The 20,330-nt window shown below is 42.7% G+C and overlaps 1 protein-coding gene across 3 annotated transcripts in view; it reads right to left on the bottom strand.

Moving 5' to 3' along the window:
- The window catches only part of Arhgef12 (Rho guanine nucleotide exchange factor 12), a 116,914-nt gene extending 97,796 nt beyond the window's left edge, over positions 1-19,118 (bottom strand). For all 3 annotated transcript variants that reach the window (XM_042683013.1, XM_042683015.1, XM_042683014.1), the window contains exon 1: positions 18,848-19,118. In XM_042683013.1, the coding sequence (XP_042538947.1) occupies positions 18,848-18,879 (32 nt within the window). In that variant the 5' untranslated portion in view covers positions 18,880-19,118. The remainder of the gene's footprint in view (positions 1-18,847) is intronic.
- Positions 19,119-20,330: the final 1,212 nt, after the last annotated feature.

The raw sequence follows: 20,330 nt of genomic DNA, 5'->3' as shown, positions 1-20,330 counted from the left end.
ATGCTTAGAAGAGCACTGCCTACTGCCTGGAGCCTCTCCTTAAGTCTTAAGCCTAGGTCTGCACATAGGAACATCGAGACCTATTGGACTTGTTTTAAGGAGGAAAATGATAAAGGAGGTGAAATTGGTTGCGATACCTTTTGTACATATGTGAAAATGTCACATGAAACTTCCCCTCATATAACTAATGTGTGTTAAGCACTGGTGGCTCATGCATTAGTCCTAGCTACTAGAAGGCTGAGATCTGAGGATTAGGGATTTAAGTTCAAACCAAACCAGTCCATGAGACTCAATCATCAAAAAAGCAGAAGTGGAACTGTGGCTCAAATGGTACAGTATCATCCTCAAGCAAAAACAAGACAAAAAAAAAAAAAAAAAAACTAAAGAATATCACCCAGGTCCAGAGTTCAAGCACCAGTAACCAGAAATACATACATACAAACATACACACATACATACATACATACAGCAAGCCTGGTAAAATTGTCAAGTAACAACTACTTCAATAAAAAGGTGTAGACAGCATATACCTAAGTAACTCTCTAAGTTAAGACATAAAACATTGCTACACTACATTACCAAAGAATTACCAGAGAAGGTTTTGTTTTGGTCTTAAATATTAAGTGTAGTAACATTCTGTCCAACGTGCTACAAAGTTTCATAAAATCACTTAAAAAAGAAGACATGAAGATTCAAAGTAACACTTAAAAAAGAAGACATGAAGATTCAAAGTAACAAAGTAGATTTCTCAAAAGAGAAATCTACAGCTACAGTGAAAGGGACAATTACTTATTTAAAATATAAACTAAATAATAAAAGGGAAGATTATTCTAAAAAGACATTTTTCTTAATGCATATTTTCTCCATTGCTAGTCTAGAGAGAAAAGTGTGTGAGACACCATCTCCAGTTAACCAGCAAATAGCAGGGCTGGAGACATGGCTCAGTGGTAGAGCTAGAGAGTTAAAGCCCTAGTATTTGCCAAAAAGAAAAGGGGGGAGGGATAAAATTATAAAATTATAATATGGCAACAATAATAGACTTGTGTTGAAGACAAAATGGGTTTTATCCTGGGTTTTTATCCTACTGGTTAAAAAGATCAAAATAAGCTAATCAATATAAACAGAACTGAGACCATTAGTTCACAAAAATTTTTTAAACTTCACTTGGAGTTGTATCTCAACTTCTGTTTATAAACTATCTTGAAGCTCTAAGTAAGTTAGTGAACCTTTTTGAGCTTTATTACCCCCTCCCCTTTTCTTAATGGGAAAAATATTTACTTGCTTTGTTGAGAAGATTAAAAAAGACAAAGCATAGAAGGAGCTAGGACAGGGCCCACTATGTATTATGTACTTAATAAATAGAAGGTTCTTTTCTACAGCTGAGACCACATTTATCTATTAGTAAATGTTCATTTTCACTCACATCTTGCTGCCTTTAATTGAATAGAGGAATAGGTCATCATGATTTAAACATTATCTTACTAATCAAACCACTGTGCCTTTACTGACCAAATTATTGCCATATTTACATATTCACCGAATGCACAATATAAAGGCTTAAAAAAACTGCTTTCAAAGAGTCAATGAGATTCTCCTTCCAAAAAGTGAATGCAACAAAATCTAATTCATACAGTGGTGATTTCTGCTACCAAAAAGCCATGAAGTCCTAATTCCACTACACCAACACCATTCTAGTTCCATTTCAGTTTAGGTAGCTTACTAAAATGCAATGAAACTTAAAATAACTTAAAAGGAAAATAAAAGGACAGTATGTGATAGGAAGTAAATGTATTAAGTTTCTAATCTGGAACATAAAATCATGATTAGTCAGTTATAATTTCAGACCACGGCTTCCCAAATATAAAAATGACTTCTAGAGCCTTAATATTCAGCACCAACCCATAAATGACATGCTTGCAAATAAAGTTCTTAATTTACAGATATAACAAGACCTTAAAATAAACTTTCCAGGGGCTGGGAAGGTGACTCAGTGGTACAATACTTGCCTCACATGCATGAGGTCCTGGGTTGGATTCCTCAGCACCACATAAACAGAAAAGACTGGAAGTGGTACTGTGGCTCAAATGGTAGAGTGTTAGCCTCGAGCTGAAGAGCTCAGGGACAGCGCCCAGGCCTTGAGTTCAAGCCCCACGACTGACAAAAAAAAAAAAAAAACACCTTCCATAACAATGACCTACGCAGAGTAGGCATTCAACATTTACTGATGCCAGGTGCTGGTGTTTCATGTCTGTAATCCTAGCTATTCAGGAGCCTGAGATCTGAAGATGGTTCTTCAAAATCAGGACAGGAAAGTCCACGAGACTCTTATCTCAATTAACCAACAGAAAACCAGAAGTATAGCTGCAGATCATGCGGATCAAAGTGGCAGAGCACTAGCCTTAAACAAAAAGAGCTCAGGGCCCTGAGTTCAAGCCCCATGAGCATAAAAAAAAAATACTGAATAAATGAATAAACAAATGAACTAATGTTGATAAACACAGAACAACACAGATTCTAAGGGATCAACCACAGATTTAAAAGTTCACTGCTGAGCACAGTGGGATGGCCCACACCTATAGTCCCAGCACCTAGGAGGCTAAGACCGGAGGATGTTAAGTTTGAGGCCAACCTGAGCACCCAGCCAGCCCAGGCTTGAGAAAAAAAAAAGTGGCTGCTCATCTTATACATCTTATCTATGTATTTTATTGAGATCTTATACCATTTTACAGTCTGAATTGAAATTAGTCTTTTAACATTTCGCTGTCCAAAAAGAAATGCACTCTTAACCTCTCTTTATTATTTTTTTTGGAGGAGGGGGGGGTCCGGTCATGGGGCTTGAACTCTGGGCCTGGGCGCTGTCCCTCAGCTCTTCAGCTCAAGGCTAGCGCTCTACCACTTGAGCCACGGCGCCACTTCCAGCTTTCTTTTTTTGCTTATGTGGTGCTAAGGAATCGAACCCAGGGCCTCATGCATGCAAGGCAAGCACTCTACCACTGAGCCACCTTCCCAGCCCTTAACCTGTCTTAACTGCAACCTCTTTATAAAAAAAAAAAAAAAAAAAAATCTATCCATTTGTAAATACATCCTAATTCTAAAACGTATAATTTTAAATATAAAAGGAGTTATCTCAGTAAGGGAAAAAAAAAACAAGTTTATAGGGTTTAGAACAACAGCTAATGTCTGAGGTTTAAACACCACCAGCTATATAATCTACTGACCTTTTACTATGTGCTAGGTCCATAAATACATTCTCATTTAAACTTCACAACAAATCTTCCAAGTAAACATTACTCTCATTTTTACTGACAAGAAAATTAAACTGCTCCTTATTTACCATAACTAAGATATAGAACCAACCCAGATGCCCCTCAGTAGATGAATGGATCAAGAAAATGTGGTATATATACACAATGGAATTCTATGCCTCCATCAGAAAGAATGACATTGCCCCATTTGTTAGGAAATGGAAAGGCTTGGAAAAATTTATATTAAGTGAAGTAAGCCAGGCCCAAAGAAACATAGGTCCCATGGTTTCCCTTATTTGCAATAACTAGTATATGTCTGAGTCAAGCAGAAAAGGTCAGATAAGTTGATGTTAGGGAAATGAACCCTAAGATATGTATTCAAATGTTTTTTTTCTGTCATGCGATTGTTTCTAACACATTTATAAGATTATTTCTTTGTTGCTTTGTATGTCCCTCCCCCTGCTTTCACTGTATTTGATGTTGTTATAATTTGTGGAAGGGAAGGGAAAAAGCAAATCTTTTAAATAGGGATACAGGTGGACCCATTGCAACAATGAGACGTACAAGTCACTTGGTGGGGGGGGAGGTTTGGGGGGGAGAGGATAGGATGGGAAGGGGAAACAAAGGAGGAGGCTACAATGCTTAATAAGAAATGTACTCATTATCTTGCCCATGTAATTGTAACCCCTCTGTACAATATTTTCACAAAAAAAAAAAGAAAAGAAAAAAAAGGAGGAAAATAGAAAGCCTAAAATAACAAGGTAGAAATAAACATATGTATCTCAAAAAAAAAAAAAGAAAGAAAATTAAACTGCTGTTGAGAAAAGTAAATTTGCCTAAGATCTCCCTGCTAGTAATAAAATACACCCAAAATCCAAACTCCTCTCAATATCATCCTCAGTTCCTTCCACTTATTATTATATACATGGGTAAAACACACACATACATACACAAGCATACAAACACACATAAGCACACAAACACCAACACTGCACACATGCATGCACATTAAATTCAGGGCTGAAATATCTTTTCTTTTAAAAGTTACTTTTTGGTTGTTTTTTTGGCAGTACTAGGGTTAAAGTTGGCTTCTCCCTTACTAGACAGGTGCTCTTACCACTTGAGACACACACCCCAGCCCTATCTATGTAAGAGTCAGCTATCTCTGACAGAATACAGTTTCAAAGAGAAAAAAACCTACCAGCAGGGTAAAAAATACAATTACAAATATCCATCCATGTAATACCTGACTTAATTCCTATTTTTAGAAGCAGAACTGTACTCTGTATCCTGTTCAGTTACAATACCATGGTAAGGAGTTTCTTTCTTTGCTAATCACATCTAGGCAACACACCCAAATTACCCCTAAATACAGCCTCAAGAATTCTAATCACATAGGATTTCTGGGTAAATACAGTTAGCAAAAAACCACAAGTCTTATCCAAGCTGGCAACGTACAAGGTAAATCCAACTAAAATGCAATCCAAGTACTATAAAGGTACTAACAAACAATTATCTCTGAAAACCAATGCATTTAATTGTGATACAACAATAGACATGTTAACAATGGAAGTTATAGATTTGTTCTCCATTGGGAAAATTTACTTATTTATATTTAAAATCAACTACTGTCCCAAGGAACCAAATCCAGAAGTAATTAAATAGAAAGACAAAAATGAATTTAATTTTACTTACACCAATGAAAGCCATTTTTAACTTGTAGTTTTGTTTTTTTTTTTTTTGGGTCCGGTCGTGGGGCCTGAACTCTCCCTCAGCTCTTCAGCTCAAGGCCAGCACTCTACCACTTGAGCTACAGCGCCACTTCCGGCTTTTTTCTTTTTGCTTATGTGGTGCTGAGGAATCGAACCCAGGGCCTCATGCATGCAAGGCAAGCACTCTACCACTGAGCCACCTTCCCAGCCCTTTAACTTGTAGTTTTTATGAAAGTACTCTGAAGTGAGGTTAGCAATATAATTTAATTAGAGAAAATTAAAATTATTTGGATATTTATAAAGATTAATTGTCTCTATTTACAGTGATCAGAAGCCAATAAAATAAATAAAATTGACAGTGGTATTATACTTTCACCCTGTTATATATAAGAATTCACTCAACTGTAAACTCTTTTCTACCTCACCATAAAGAACATATATTCTATAAAGAATTTATGTCCCACTATTCCCCGAAAGGATGATCCTAGCTGGGCGACAGTAGCTCAAACCTATGATCCTGGCAGCTCAGGAGGCTAAGATCTGATCATTTTGATTTGAAATCAGCTAGGGCAGACAAATCCAAAAGACTATTATCTCCAACTAACCAGACAAAAGCAGGAAGTGGAGCTGTGACTCAAGTGGGACAGTGTGAACCTTGACCCAAAAAGCTCAGAGACAGTGCCCAGACCCTGAGTTCAAGCCCCAGACCTGGTACAGAAAAAGACCATCCTGGGCTGGGAAGGTGGCTCAGTGGTAGAGTGCTTGCCTTGCTTGCCTTGCCTTGCCTCATGCCCTGGGTTCAATTCCTCAGCACCATATAAGCAGAAAATGCCGGAAGTGGTGCTGTCGTTCAAGTAGTAAAGTGCTAACCTTGAGCTGAAGAGCTGAGGGACAGTGCCGAGGCCTAGAGTTCAGGCCCCATGACTGCTTAAAAAAAAAAAAAAAGGTTGGGCTGGGAAGGTGGCTCAGTGATAGAGTGCTTGCCTTGCATGCATGAGGCCCTGGGTTCAATTCCTCAGCACCACATAAGCAAAAAAGAAAAAAGCCAGAAGTGGCGCTGTGGCTCAAGTGGTAGAGTGCTAGCCTTGAGCTGAAGAGCTGAGGGACAGCGCCCAGGCCCAGAGTTCAAGCCCCATGACCGGACACCCCCCCCCCAAAAAAAAAAGAGAGAGAGAGACCATCCTACATTCATAACATGCCTCTTACTGATTATACTAGCATCTTGAGCTGTTATGGAGGCTTCAAGGCCCTCAGTTTAATTAACCTGAGCAGCTGAGTTGGCTTTAGTGATTTCTAAGCTAAAACCAGATAGATTCATTTACTTTCATATCATCACGGGGATGGCTTTAAAGACATGTAGATCCTTTCTCTGCACAACAAACAGTATAGGTGAACAGAGGATTTTTACAAGTGATTCTGAATTTCTTCTCCAGAGAAAATGACATTGCTAACCTCAAGCTCCCAGAAGACTTGGGAGCCATTAAAAGCTGGGATTCCTTTCAATTGGCAGGATTCCAACAGAAGCTCAGTGAGAAATGAACCCTCCTACAAATCAAATCTGTTGCAATGTTATTTTTTCCAGAGGTTAATTACCTGCTTCTGCTACACACACATAAGACACACACTAAAGTGGATTAGAGGAGAGGCTGGAAAGGTGGATGACATTCTGTTGCAAGCCTCCTCCAGAAATACTGGAAATGAAATCAAAACAAATCCTGGCTATCAAATTCTAAATATACTCCATGAACATCCTCTCCTACTCCATGCTTGTCAGTTCACAGTACTGTTATCTCAATCTACGTAGACAGTGAGAACTTACTTAAGTTATCATTTCAGACAAAGTTGCCATAACTTAGGAAAATAAACATGGATAAAAAATCAGGACATCCAGAAACTGCTTCAAAGTAAGTAAATAAGGAGGCAAGGGAAGGAAACATGAACCCAGACTGCCCATAATACATGGATCACACTGATGCTAATGAGAAGAACACAGAAGTTCAACATACTGATCTCTACTATTCTGTGGATCTGAAATTTCTCATTTAAAAAAGCAGAACTTTCACAGACTCAAAACAATCCATATGAAAAACATTCATTAAGCATCACCTGTAGTCGACTAGATACTTTTGTTCCTAATTATTCAACCTCTACTTTGCTTCCTGAAAAGGATTATACAGACTTACATGTTATCGTCACCTGCAGTGGGGGAAGGGGTATATTCTATCCCACTGACAAAGGCCACATGATTAGGTCTGGCCAATGTCCTCCAAGCCACTGTGGTGTGCACTATGACTGACTGAAAGCTTTAAGGGTCAGCCTATGTTTGCATCCGTTTTCTTGCCTTTTCCTTTGGCCACAATAGTGACATACACCAGACAGCAGATGCTTCCTTAGCCGGGATTCCAGTGTAAGACACAGGAAGCAATGGTATAGCCAATCAGGAGCTAACACTGAAATTCAAAGGTGGTGTTGCTATGCCAGTATAAAGAGCAAAACCTGACAGATATACCTACTACAGAGTAGATGCAAAAATAAATAAATAAATAGGCCAGTATATATTTCAATGTTTTGAAGAATCAGAGTACGGGTATAAGCAAGTAATCCCAGTACTTCAGAGGTGAAGGGAGAAGACTTAAGAGTTTGAGGCCAGCCTGGGTTATAGTCTATGCCCTTTTCCAAAAAAAGAAAAAGAGACCAGGCACTGGTGGCTCACACCTGTAATCCTGGCTGCTCAGGAGGCTGAGATCTGAGGATCGCAGTTCGAAGCCACCGCAGGCAGGAAAGTCCATGAGACTCTTATCTCCAATTAATTACAGAAAAATCTGGAAGTGGCTATAGTTAAAGTGGTAAAGTGCTGGCTTTGAGCAAAAAGGAGCTTGGGAACAGCACCTAAGCCCAAAGTTCAAGCTCCAGGACAGGCAATAAAAGAAAAAAAAAAAAGAAAAAGAGAAGAGAAGAAGGGAAAGAAAGAGGGAAGGAGAAGAAAAGGAGGGAGGAAAAAAGGGAGGAGTTTGAGTAAATAAAATTGTACTGTTACTAGGAGTTGAACTCAGGGTCTCAGGTTCCTGCTTAGCTTTTTTTTTAATTCTCTTTTTTCTTGCCAGTCCTGGGGCTTGAACTTGGAGCCTACATGTTGTCCCTGAGCTCCTTCTGCTCAAGACTGGCACTCTACCATTTGACCCACAGAGTCACTTACGGCTTTTTCTGTTTATGTGGTACTGAGGAATCAAACCCAGGGCTTTGTGTATGCCAGGCAAGCACTCTGCCTCTAAAGTCACACTCCAAGCCCCCTGCTTAGCTTTTTCATTAAAGGCTGGTGCTCTATCACTTGAGCCACACTTCCACTTCTGGCTATTTGTTAGTTAGCTGGAGATAAAGAGTCTAAGATTTTCTGCCTGAACTGACTTCCAACCATGATCCTCAGATCTCAGCCTCCTGCGAATATAGGATTATAGGCATGAGCCACAGATACCTGGCTAATCCAAAATAGTTTAACTATGGGTATCTCTCAGAAGAATGTCCAACAAATGGTGACTCTGTATGGACAGGGGTAAGATCAGAGCCTTTTTATAACATTAGTATGGTTTAAAGTGTGTGAGTGACCAAGCTCCATTATATTCAGACTGCTTTGTTAAATGTCTCTTCCTTTGTAGAACTACTTAAAGATCTAAAAACAGAGTAAAATAGGGCTGGGAAGGTGGCTCAGTGGTAGAGTGCTTGCCTTGCATGCATGAGGCCCTGGGTTCAATTCCTCAGCACTACATAAGCAGAAAAAAAGCAGGAAGTGATGTTGTGGCTCAAGTGGTAGAGTGCTAGCCTTGAGCTGAAGAGCTGAGGGACAGCGCCCAGGCCCAGAGTTCAGGCCCCACAACCGACAAAAAAAAAAAAAAGAGTAAAATAAAGTGTGTGTGTGTGTGTGCATGGGTGTTTCATCTGGACAACATTAGGGTAGTTGGATCATTTGGGCCACTTTTTTTTCTTTATCCTTTCCAAATTAAACAATAAAATATAACAAAGCAAAAATTGGCTGACAACTTAAATTTAAACACTACCAAAAACTATCACTCTACCATCAAAATATTCAGTTGCTTTTTTTAATGTCAAGTAATAAATGTGCAATTCTATTAGTTTGCTCATTTTTGGGTTTTATCAAAAATAGACGGGCTTGCTTATGCATAGTACAGCTATTGATCACAAAAGGCAGTTTCAGCTGGGCACTGGTGGCTCACGCCTGTAATCCTAGCTACTCAGGAGGCTGAGATCTGAGGATCATGGCTCCCCCAGCCAGGGGAAGAAAATCCGTGAGACCCTTATCACTAATAAACCACTCAGAAAACCCAAAGTGCTGCTGTGGCTCAAGTGGTAGAGCACTCATCTTGAGCTGAAGAGCTGAGGGATGTGCCCAGGCCCAGAGTTCAAGGCCCACGACTGGAAAAAAAAAAAAAAGGGAGTCTCTATTCATTATTTTAGTATTCCAGTTAAATAGATGAAGAAGCTCTAAGTAGTGCATTTGTGAACAGGTCTTTACCAGTACAACAGACAGAGCATCTACTACTAATTTACTGAAAGAGAATAATTTAAATAAAGAATTAGAAGAGGACAAAGTAAAAAAAAAAAATCTAACTTTGACTCTTGTAGTGATTAAATAATATTTTAATGGTTGCAGAAATCAAGTTCAGTAGAATAGCACTTGATCACATAAACATGCTTTTGCTTCAGCTAAACAGTATCTGAACACAGCAATAATCTCCAAGGAATATATTTGTACTTTTCATCCTAGGATCTCAAAGCAATCTACAAACATTAACTTAACCCTCTCCTACCTGAGAGGTGGACATTAGACAGCACTGTAACTATCTATCCTGCTGCTGTAAAACATTTAAGTAGCCTTTTAGTATTTACCCTGAGAAAAGTCTCACCCAAACAGCCAATAAAACAGGAAATAAGCTGACAGTGCATATGCTACCACCAATCTCCAAAAAGATCAGACCTTCACCCACAAGAACCACTTCCTCTGAGTAAACCACAGAGAGTATACTGGGCAAACCACAACCCAGACAGATCACCAGCCAGCATCTATGAGAGAACGTGGTTAAACACCTTCACAGATTTCCTATGTGTATTCATTCAAGTGTATTTGGGGGATATATTATGAGTCAAGACAACAACATATGGCCACTTTCTGTATTATGTGATCACTTTTAGACATAAATTCCTTAAGATTTTAATCAGGTCTGAGATTTGAGTATAATAATCTACATTTCCTGAATCTACTCCATACCTATGAAATTCTTTGAGTACATTAACTAAAACTCAGCACTTAAAATATTTAACCAAAACTGTAGTTTTACAAGTTATCCTTAAATGACTACAATATGCTTTTATAACGTCATAAGAAAAAAGTATGACAAGTAACTAATTGCAAGCACTAACTAAACTGGGTTTCCTTAGACTTTTTTTTTTTGAGATAGGGTCACTCTAGGTAGCCCAGTCTAATTTCAAACTCAAGATCCTTCTCCATCCACCTCCCAAGTGAAAGGATTACAGGTATGCGCCACCATCCCAACCTCTTACAGGTTTCTGATTTCCATGTGAATTGCTGTTCACAGTCCCAAGAAGGGAAACATTTTTTCACGGGTCATTATATTTGCTTGTCTCTAAACACTGGGAGGCCACTCAAGCCTGACACATGACTATGATTTATGGGAAAAACAACAACAACAACAACAACATAGGAGTCAGCATTTGAATTAGTGAAAGATCCTGTTTTTGGTATGAATTTAAACTGTCAGCTGCCCTGGTGCATGCTAATTCAATAAAATAAACTTAGTGTATTTCTTCTTTCACTAAAAGTCAACAATACATGCTTATGCAATTTGGACAAAGTGTCTGACCTTCGGCACAATCATGTAAACCTTCGCAGAATTAAAACTCTAAAAATTATTCTAGCCATCAGCTTCACTATTTTATAAACACCTTTCATATATGGCTATCTTGATATTCCAGCATTCTAAGTGGAAAAAGTAAAATGCTTTCAAATGGGCATGCTTCCAAAATTCTAAAATTACTGGTGAAATACCAAAGGAACAGTGAAATCTACTTACATACTTTTAAACTAAAAAGTTTCAAAGAAAAAGGTTAATTAAAAAGCTCTCTAATTGTATTTTATAATCATTTAAATAATACTTTCTTACTACCTCTTATCATTAGTAACAAGTTTTACACATACAACAGCAAGAAAGTAAGACAGTTTTTCAATTTTAACAATAGTTCATTTTACTAAGCAAAACAGGTCTATTTCTTTACACTACTATAAAGACATAGCAGGAGACGAACGAAAAGAAAGATGACATATAATTTAAGGTAACACACACTGAAAAACCACCAGAGGGAAAAAAGCATGGATCACAACATATTGCAACAGATATTTTACCTTACAGCTACAATCACTTATCTTCACTTAATTTATTTTGTCTTCCCTTCTGATTTTTAATCAGTAAAAGCTCCTGACATTTTGGATTTGTGTTTTATCTTCTGGCCACATAACTGAAATATTTATCATACTCAGGCATTACTGTGAAAAAAACTTTATAAGAAAGCCTCCATAGGGGCTGGGAAGGTGGCTCAGTGGTAGAGCGCTTGCCTTGCATGCCTGAGGCCCTGGGTTCGACTCCTCAGCACCACATAAGCAAAAAGAAAAAAGCCGGAAGTGGCGCTGTGGCTCAAGTGGCAGAGCGCTAGCCTTGAGCTGAAGAGCTGAGGGACAGCGCCCAGGCCAAGAGTTCAGGCCCCACGACCGGACCCAAAAAAAAAAAAAGAAGGCCTTCATAACTTAAGAAATTATTTCATTAGTTGATTTGGTATTTATGCTGACACAATGCTTGTGTCATGTAACTGTTACATTCAACATCCACTCTAAAAACTATGTAAAATAAAAGTGGAGCCAGGGACAGACTCAGTGGTAACTTGGCTAACATGTGTAAGGCCCTGGATTTGATCCCCAGCACTTCAAAATAAATAAATAAGAATGAATTTAAGTTGGGAGGCTCTTGCTACCTATAATCTGAATCACAGGAAAACTAAAGTTTGAACTTGTTTCTCTAAAATGAGTCCAGGGGTTGGGAAGGTAGCTCAGTGGTAGAGTGCATGCCTTGCAAGCCTGAGGCCCTGGGTTCGATTCCTCAGCACCACATAAACAGAAAAAGCCAGAAGTGGCGCTGTGGCTCCAGTGGTAGAGCACTAGCCTTGAGCTGAAGAGCTGAGGGACAGTGCCCAGACCAGAGTTCAGGCCCCATGACCAGCAAAAAAATAAAATAAAATGAGTCCAGATAGAATACACAATTATCAACTGCTGTATTGAGAGCAACTTGGAAGAAAGCTAGGAAAATATTAAGCAGGATGTTGATAGTTCGATCATGGGGCAACAGAAACCATAACAACTTGACTAAGCAAAAAGTAAAAGAGGAATGGAGCAGTGGTGGATAACCATCTGAGCTATTTAGAGTCATAGAAGCAAAAACTGGGAGGACAGCATTACAATGAGCTTGGTCCAGCAAGTACACAAAACAGGACAACTGAAAAGAAAAGTCTGAGGTAAAGACCAGGAAAAGCTTCCTGATTACAAGACCCATCAGGCTTGTTGTTCAGGCTCCAGGGGAAGTGACAGTATCTTTATCCTCCAGATTCATTTAAAGTTAGGGTAAGCATCTCATAGGAAAAAAATAATCCAACTCGGACTTGGTGAGGTTGAAAAATTACAAAAGAGAGAAAAATAACATACATAAAAAGACAACAATCAAAATAAAAACAGGAGGCCTTGAAAGCCAGAAAATCTAGATTAAAATATTGCATAAAGTGCTTGCCTAGCATGGGCCTCAGGGCCTGAGGCCGAGCTGCATCCTCAGCACTGGGAGAAAAAAAAAAAGCCTTGGGTTTGTCCTCTCCCATTTTATAATCTTGACTTAGTAATCCTGACAACTGTAAGTGGTGTTAAAGTGTAAAAATGACAGAAACACGGTCTGCCCTATCAAAGGATATCATGACACACTTCGGAGGAATTTACTCAAAAAGAAGCAAATATATATATATAGATAGATAGATATACATATAGATATACTTGCCAATTTAAAATTCTCAAAGGTACTATTTTGAAGACTCCTAATTATTAAAAGGGAAAGGGACATGTCTTCAAAACAAAGCTTTAAAATGTCTTCTAATCTATGTTTTAATACATTAAGACCAAATGAAGTTAAGCTATCTATTCCTGAAAATGTGGCATAGTCACATAAGCAATTCTATGATAAGAAAGTGTGTTTGACAGTACTAGGGAAGATCCCAGGGCCTCTAAAATGGTAAGAAAGTCCTCTGCCGCTGAGTTACACCCCTGGTCCTAGAAGAGGCATTTCTTTTTCTTTTGTGGGTCATGAGGCTTGAACTCTGGGCCTGAGCGCTGTCCCTCAGCTCTTCAGCTCAAGGCTAGCGTCTACCACTTGCACTACAGTGCCACTTCTGGTTTTCTGGTGGTTTATTGGAGATAAGAGTTTCACGGACTTTCTTGCTGGGTCTGGCTTTGAACCGTGATCCTCAGATCTCAGCCTCCTGAGTAGCTAGGATGACAGGTGTGAGCCACCAGCGCCCAGCATTTAAATGGTTCTCTGGAGGCAATATAGGGACTTTTTTGCATCTTGATTGCCTGATAACTATTAGAAATGCCTCTTCTAAGCCGGGCACCAGTGGCTCACGCCTGTAATCCTAGCTACTCAGGAGGCTGAGATCTAGGATCACCGTTCAAAGCCAGCCCGGGCAGAAAAGTCTGTGAGACTCTTATCTCCAATTAACCACTAGAAAACCGGAAGTGGTTCTGTGGCTCAAGCAGTAGAGTGCTTGCCTTGAGCTGAAGAGCCCAGGGATAGCACCCAGGCCCAGAGTTCAAGCCCCACGACCAACAACAACAACAAAAAAGAACCATTTAAATATCCTGCTGTTTTTGTGACCCACGCTGATTTGGGAAGCAATTCCTAGCCCTTCTTGATGACTCTGAGAAGAGACAACCACTTAGAGATTTATACAACTCTTTGCCAACGATGATAATCCTCCACAGAATAATATGGAAATCCACCATTTATGGTTCCACAAATACCTACCACCAAGTTCACTTTTGTGGAAAACTCAAACTTGTTTAAAAAAAAAAAAAGAAAAGAAAAAGCCTGCATTCACTCAGTGCCCCACACTGTGTGTTAACAATTGAAAGCAGCAGTGGTAAGTGGTATCCCCAGGTAATGATTTTTTGCAATGATTTCAAATACACTTCCTCTGTCATTTCCCTGAATAGGAACATTTTTCTAACTTCCTTTGGACTCTACCTGTTGAATCATGTGAAACTGTACGAGTGACTGCTCTATTGCATACCTATATGAATTAAGATTTTATACTGAACAATTTTTTAAAAGATGAAAGCAAAATAATGGCAAGATTATACTGTGATTCTTGTCCCCAATTTTCATTTTGCATTTATCAGTTGAATGGCTTTACAAGAAAATGCTACAATTAATGTCACCTTGCAGATGACTCGTGCAACCTTGAAAACAAACTGACATGAACTCTTCTTTTCTGCCCAAAAGCAACGTGGCAACATTTGAAGAAAAAAATGCCAGAAATGAAAATGCTAACTGCATATGAAGTTACAGGTTTCCATATTCAAAGAGTGTGCTTAAGTCAAACAAGATTAAAATTGGGTTCAATGCTAAGAAAACTGCAGTACATCCAAAGCTTTTATCTACAACGTAACAGCAAAATCTGGAAACCCTAGGCAAAGTAAAAGCCCATTTTCTTCTATGAACACCCCTGTAACTTTCTTGCCTGTACCTCCTCCCCAGTAAACTCAACTGTTACAGAAGCTAACGTGGAATTACTTGAGTTTGCTGAAGAGCATTCTCTCCTCTCTACCTCTCAGAAGAAATTCCAAATGTCACAGAAGCTAAACTCTAGGAACAGAAGAAGCCATGTAGGAGGATTGGAAACAATTAGGATATTATTTTAGGTCTGAATGCAACCAATGCATACTTAAGGACAGCATTTTTACTACTTTTCTAGTGATCATTCTCGACAGTGAAGTTAATCTCCTGGTCTCATCGAAGTGACAAAGCAAAAAACTGTAAAGTATCCATAAAACTACTTAAGACTTTTTAAAAAGCTGTATGACTACTGTGAACATACTGTAAGTTTTAGATCAAGAAAAAGGAGGAGGAGGAGGTGCGGGTGGTTGACCACCACCACCACGATCAAATAATCAAGGCTGAGCAGTACAAGCTTAAGGCAAGAGAAGGGAGCAAATGAATGTGTTAATTTAACTGCAAAATAATAACAGGATGTAACCAAGTTCGCAGTAACCAAAGTGACCAATCAGACCCTAAACATAGCTGAATTCCATCCCGGCCCCAGCACGTCCCTAACACAAGAATAAAACCCTTCTTATCTTGTTCAGCCATGTGTCGCCTGCCACAAACTGCAAAACAGAACAACGCCCAAAACCAGCTAAGTCTGATTTCAACTGAGGACAGGCTCTGTAGTCAGAAGCACCACAATGAAAGAACTCCAGTTCACACAGCTGGCCTAGTGGCTTTGCACTCTACAGAACAAAGCCATACCACATACAGTACTTCAAACTTGAAAGGATCTCTAAAAAGCTACTCTGGCACCATTAATTTGCCAATAGCCTTACATTCAGAAAAATATACCTACTGTGAAATGGAGTTACACATGGGAAGAAAGATGAGTAGGGAGGGCTGAGAGGAAGCTAGAAATTATCCTAGAAATTATATCCTAACACTCATAACCCTGTTAAGGCACACTGGTATGGAAATATTAAACCAGTACTTCCAGATTGCACCTCAACATATACTCACATCAGGAACAACTACTCTTTTTTTTTTTTTTTTTGGGTCCGGTCGTGGGGCCTGAACTCTGGGCCTGGGCGCTGTCCCTCAGCTCTTCAGCTCAAGGCTAGTGCTCTACCACTGGAGCCACAGCGCCACTTCTGGCTTTTTTCTTTTTGCTTATGTGGTGCTGAGGAATCAAACCCAGGGCCTCAGGCATGCAAGGCAAGCGCTCTACCACTGAGCCACCTTCCCAGCCCCCAGGAACAAGCTACTCTTAAAGAGAAATAGCTACTTTACAGAAAAGAAATGCTTAAAGAAAAATGATCCTCATAAAAATAAAAACCAGGGTTTGGGATCATGGCTCAAGTACAGTACCTGCCTAGCAAACATGGAGCTCTGAGTTCAAGCTAGCTCCATCACTGCCAAAAAATAAAAACTGAAAACATAACAATAATAAATTCCTAAGAAACAGATCTCAACAAAATTAAGTGACTTCTCTTTAACTTTCATTACGGGAGGAGGGAAGGAAGGAAGGAAGGAAGGAAGGAAGGAAGGAAGAGAGGGAGGGAGGGAGGGAGGGAGGGAGGGAGGGAGGGAAGGAAGGAAGGAAGGAAGGAAGGGAGGGAGGGAGGGAGGGAGGGAGGGGCAGAGGGGAGGGAGTGGAGGGAGGGGGGAGAAATGGGGAAGAGAGGGGGAGAGAGAGGGAAAGGGAGAGGGAGAGGAGGACAGAGGGGGGAGAGAGAGAGAGAGGAGTTAGACAGCATCTGAACCAATTCAAAAATATTAATCCCCAGTGCATTTTGCTGCTCAATCTTTCAATCAATGCTTGATGAAGAGCAGGTTCTCCATCAGTTGCAAGAGCTAATGCCTTTTTATTTGGTGGTCTTGCTTTAAATGGAATAGTTGCCTAATGTAACTAGGTAGAGGTTTCAACTGAGAAATTATCTTTTCAGCCTTACCCCACAAGATATTATTATAAACATTTAGTCAAACTGATTCCCTTCACCAATGTGAACTACTTTTTCCCAGCATTAAAAGCCACTATACAATACCTGACTTCATATAATGTACACTTACTGCTGTTGCATAAATATACGAATAAATCAAAGCCATTTTTCTTTTGGGGGGGCAAGTTTTCAATAATCACATTTTTATGCTAAACCATAAAAAGACTCAAATCTAAGTATTTTATTCCAACAGAAAGAAGAAGAAAATCCCTGAAATGCACAGCTGAAGAAAATCATTATTCAGATCTGAAAAGTCACATAGTGACTTTTGTGTGGAGTGAGCTGGTGCCCCTCACTTCTGTACGGTAAATCCAAGCATCTCAATGAAAATCAACACATCAGTTCCTAGGCAAGATTTCTTGCCTACAGGTTCAAGGGCACAAACTGAACAACCAGCAAAACCCTTGAAAGTGACTAATCAGGAGCCAAAGACCCTGAACAGAAAAAGAGGAGAGATCGGGAGGGGAACAAGGAAAGCACTGTATGACTCATGTGACATAGATCTTCAGAGAAGTTAAAAATCAGCTCACTGGAAATGAACAGCCATTTCACAAAGTGTGTAAATAAAGGGTGACCATAAATCGTTTAAATATTTAATGGAATATTTTAGGTGAACACTCATGTGACACTGGAAAGCATCAACAGGAAGAGGAAGTTCTGCTTCTAAAGTAGCTGTTATGCTATGATAATGGAATTTGGCCCTTTTAAAATCAACAGTCTTTCACTTGGGTGAAACTCTCTTATTTGGAAATTAAGCTACTTTCCAAAGGAGCGCTTCTAGACTTTTCTTCAAAGGGCTTTGGCCTTGAAATTCAATTATTTTATCTGTTTTTTTTTAATGATGTAATAGTTTGAATGTTGACTTAAAATAATGTTAGCTGCCTAAAATTAGGGCCTAACATACAGCATCACGATTAAATTGAGAAATAAAGTGTGCTATAGAAACCATTACCCCTTTGCCACTTAAACCTATTCAATCGAATTAAGGAGAGGAAGGGAATCTACTTGTGGAGGCTGGAGGGGCTCCAAAGGCCCATGAACAAACATCGCCATGCCCCGCTAACTATCAAACCTTCCACCTGTTGGGCTGGGAAGGTGGCTCAGAGGTAGAGCACTTGCCTTGCATGCATGAGGCCCTGGGTTCGATTCCTCAGCACCACATAAGCAAAAAGAAAGAAGCTGGAAGTGGCGCTGTGGCTCAGGTGGTAGAGTGCTAGCCTTGAGCTGAAGAGCTGAGAGACAGTACCCAGGCCCAGAGTTCAGGCCCCACGACCGGACCCAAAAAAAAAAACAAAAAAAAAAAACCTTCCACCTGTCTTGCTTGAACCATTCTTACGGCTCCCATCCCCTAAATGCCAGTGTTTCTGAAGGATAAAATATTAAAATAGCATCATTAAAAGCAAGCAAGCTGATTTCCCCTCATTTCTTTCAGCTCCTGGAGACTGCCTGCAGCAAGAGCCTGTGATTTACTGGTAATGTCAACATTCGGGAAAATTATTAGATAATTAATAGACACTGTGCAGGTCGACACTTAACCGGGGAGATCAAATTCACAAAGCACCCAGCAGCAGCAGCAGGCTGAAACTTAAGTTCACAGACAGCAATCTCTGCAGTGTTCTCTAGAGAGAACTATCGCTGGACAGGAGGCAGCCCGCTGACACCCCGAAACCCACAAGACCAACTCAGCCACTGACCTTCACCCAAAATGACCTTCCCCAAGTCGAGTTACTTGGCCCTAATTCGCATTTGCAGACTGCACCCCCACAATCGTGCTTTTCCCCTATCTCTTCTCTGAAAACAGGGGCAACTTTTCTGGGAAGGAAAAAAAAAAAACAAAAACAAAAAGCACCACCAGCAGCAGCAAAACCACAGTTTCCAAACTGAAGCCCACCAGGTGCCTTGGCACCCCGGTTCCTGAGGCCTGTCAATGTCGCTGGGCGATCAGGCTGGGCAGGACCCAGCCGGCGGGGGGGAGGGGGGGGTGGAAGGGGGGACTTCGTACCCACCTGTCGGTGATAGTAGACTGTGTGCCACTCATTGGGGCCCTGGGCGCGAGGTCCTCCTCCTATCCAACTTGCATTTTACAGCAGCACCCCCACCCCACCCCCAGTCCTCTGGGATCAGGCCCAATTCCGGCAGGGACACAAAAGTCCAGCTCAAAACTCCATTCGGTCATCTAGAACATCCGACTGGAAAGGGAGGGGGCAAAAAAAGGGGGTGCGGGTGGAAGCGGGGCGAGCGATCTCCCCCTCCCAAAACAACCCGGAGAGTCGGCCGGAAGGAGAGCTCCGGAGCTGGCGCCGAGTCCTCCCGGGGAGAAAGAAGCCTCGGTGGCGGAGGGAGCCTGCGAGTCCGCGGGGCCGGGGCCGGGCCGGCGGGGTCCGCGCGGGGACCGCGTCCGCCCCCGGACCCGAGCCGCGGCGCCGGGCCTGGGTCCGCGCGGCTCTATCTGGCGCTGCCGCGGGCGGCGGGTGGCCGCAGCCTCGGCCGCGTCTCGGGCCGTCCCGTGCCGGGCTGGCGCCGCCCCATGTCGCCGGGCCCGCGGCCCCGCTGGTCGTCCTGGCCGCCCCCCTCCCCCGGGCTGCGGGCCGCGCGGCGGGCGCGGCGGGCAGGGTCGGCCCCGCGGCCCGCGCTGACAGGACCGGGTCGCTCAGCGCCGCGGGCGGCTCCGCATCCCGCGGGGGCCCGGACTCTTCCTCAGGCGGCGCGGGCGGCGGCGGCGGCGGCGGCGGCTCCGCCCCGACGCTCCGGGAGGCGGCGGCTCGGCGGGGAGCGGGACGTCCCGGTCCGATCCGGCCCGGTCTGGTCCGGCCTGGAAGCCCGGCGTGGAGAGCGGCAGCGGCGGGCGGCGACGAGCGCGGGGCCGGCGCCGGGTCCCGGGGGCCTCACGGGCGCGCGCGCAGGGCGGAGGCGGCGCCGGCGGGCGGGGGAGGGGAGGGGGAGGCGGGGAGGGGCGGGGCGGGCGGCCGCTGCGGGCCCGCGCGCGGGTTCCGGTTCCGGTTCTGCCTTCCCGGCCCCGGCGCGTCCCGGGCGCGCGAGCGGGCGGGCTCTCCCCTCCCCTCCGACGCCTTTTGGGGAGGGGGGACTCCTCCCTCGGACTCGGGGAGCCGCCTCACCCCGCCCGGATCCCTCCGCGGCGCCGCCCGCGCCCCGCGCCCGCCGCCCGCTCGCACGGGCCGCCCCGGCCCCGCCGCCCCCGCGCGGACGCCTCCGCCCAGCCCAGCTGCAGGGCCCCAGGAAAAGTAGTTCTGGGGGCGGAGGCCGGAGGCCCCCAGCGGCCGGGCTGGGGCCCCGGGGGGCCCGCGAGTGCTCGCTTCGGTGTCTGGCTGTGAACCTGCACCTCCCACAACGAGCCCCCATTCCCGATGAGAGTGGCACCAACCCCCCCAAAACCGGGAGAGTCTCGTTCCTTAAGGCAGGGCGAGGGGCGCTGCTGGGATACGGGACTGCGGGGCGCGAGCTCCGGGCCGGGCGTCTGACGTGCCGCCC

The sequence above is a fragment of the Dipodomys spectabilis genome, unplaced genomic scaffold (assembly GCF_019054845.1).
Source record: "Dipodomys spectabilis isolate Male_0828 unplaced genomic scaffold, ASM1905484v1 ptg000076l, whole genome shotgun sequence".
Lineage (NCBI taxonomy): Eukaryota > Metazoa > Chordata > Mammalia > Rodentia > Heteromyidae > Dipodomys > Dipodomys spectabilis.
Note: the sequence above shows the minus strand (reverse complement) of the source record. Positions and strands in the feature narration are given on the sequence as shown.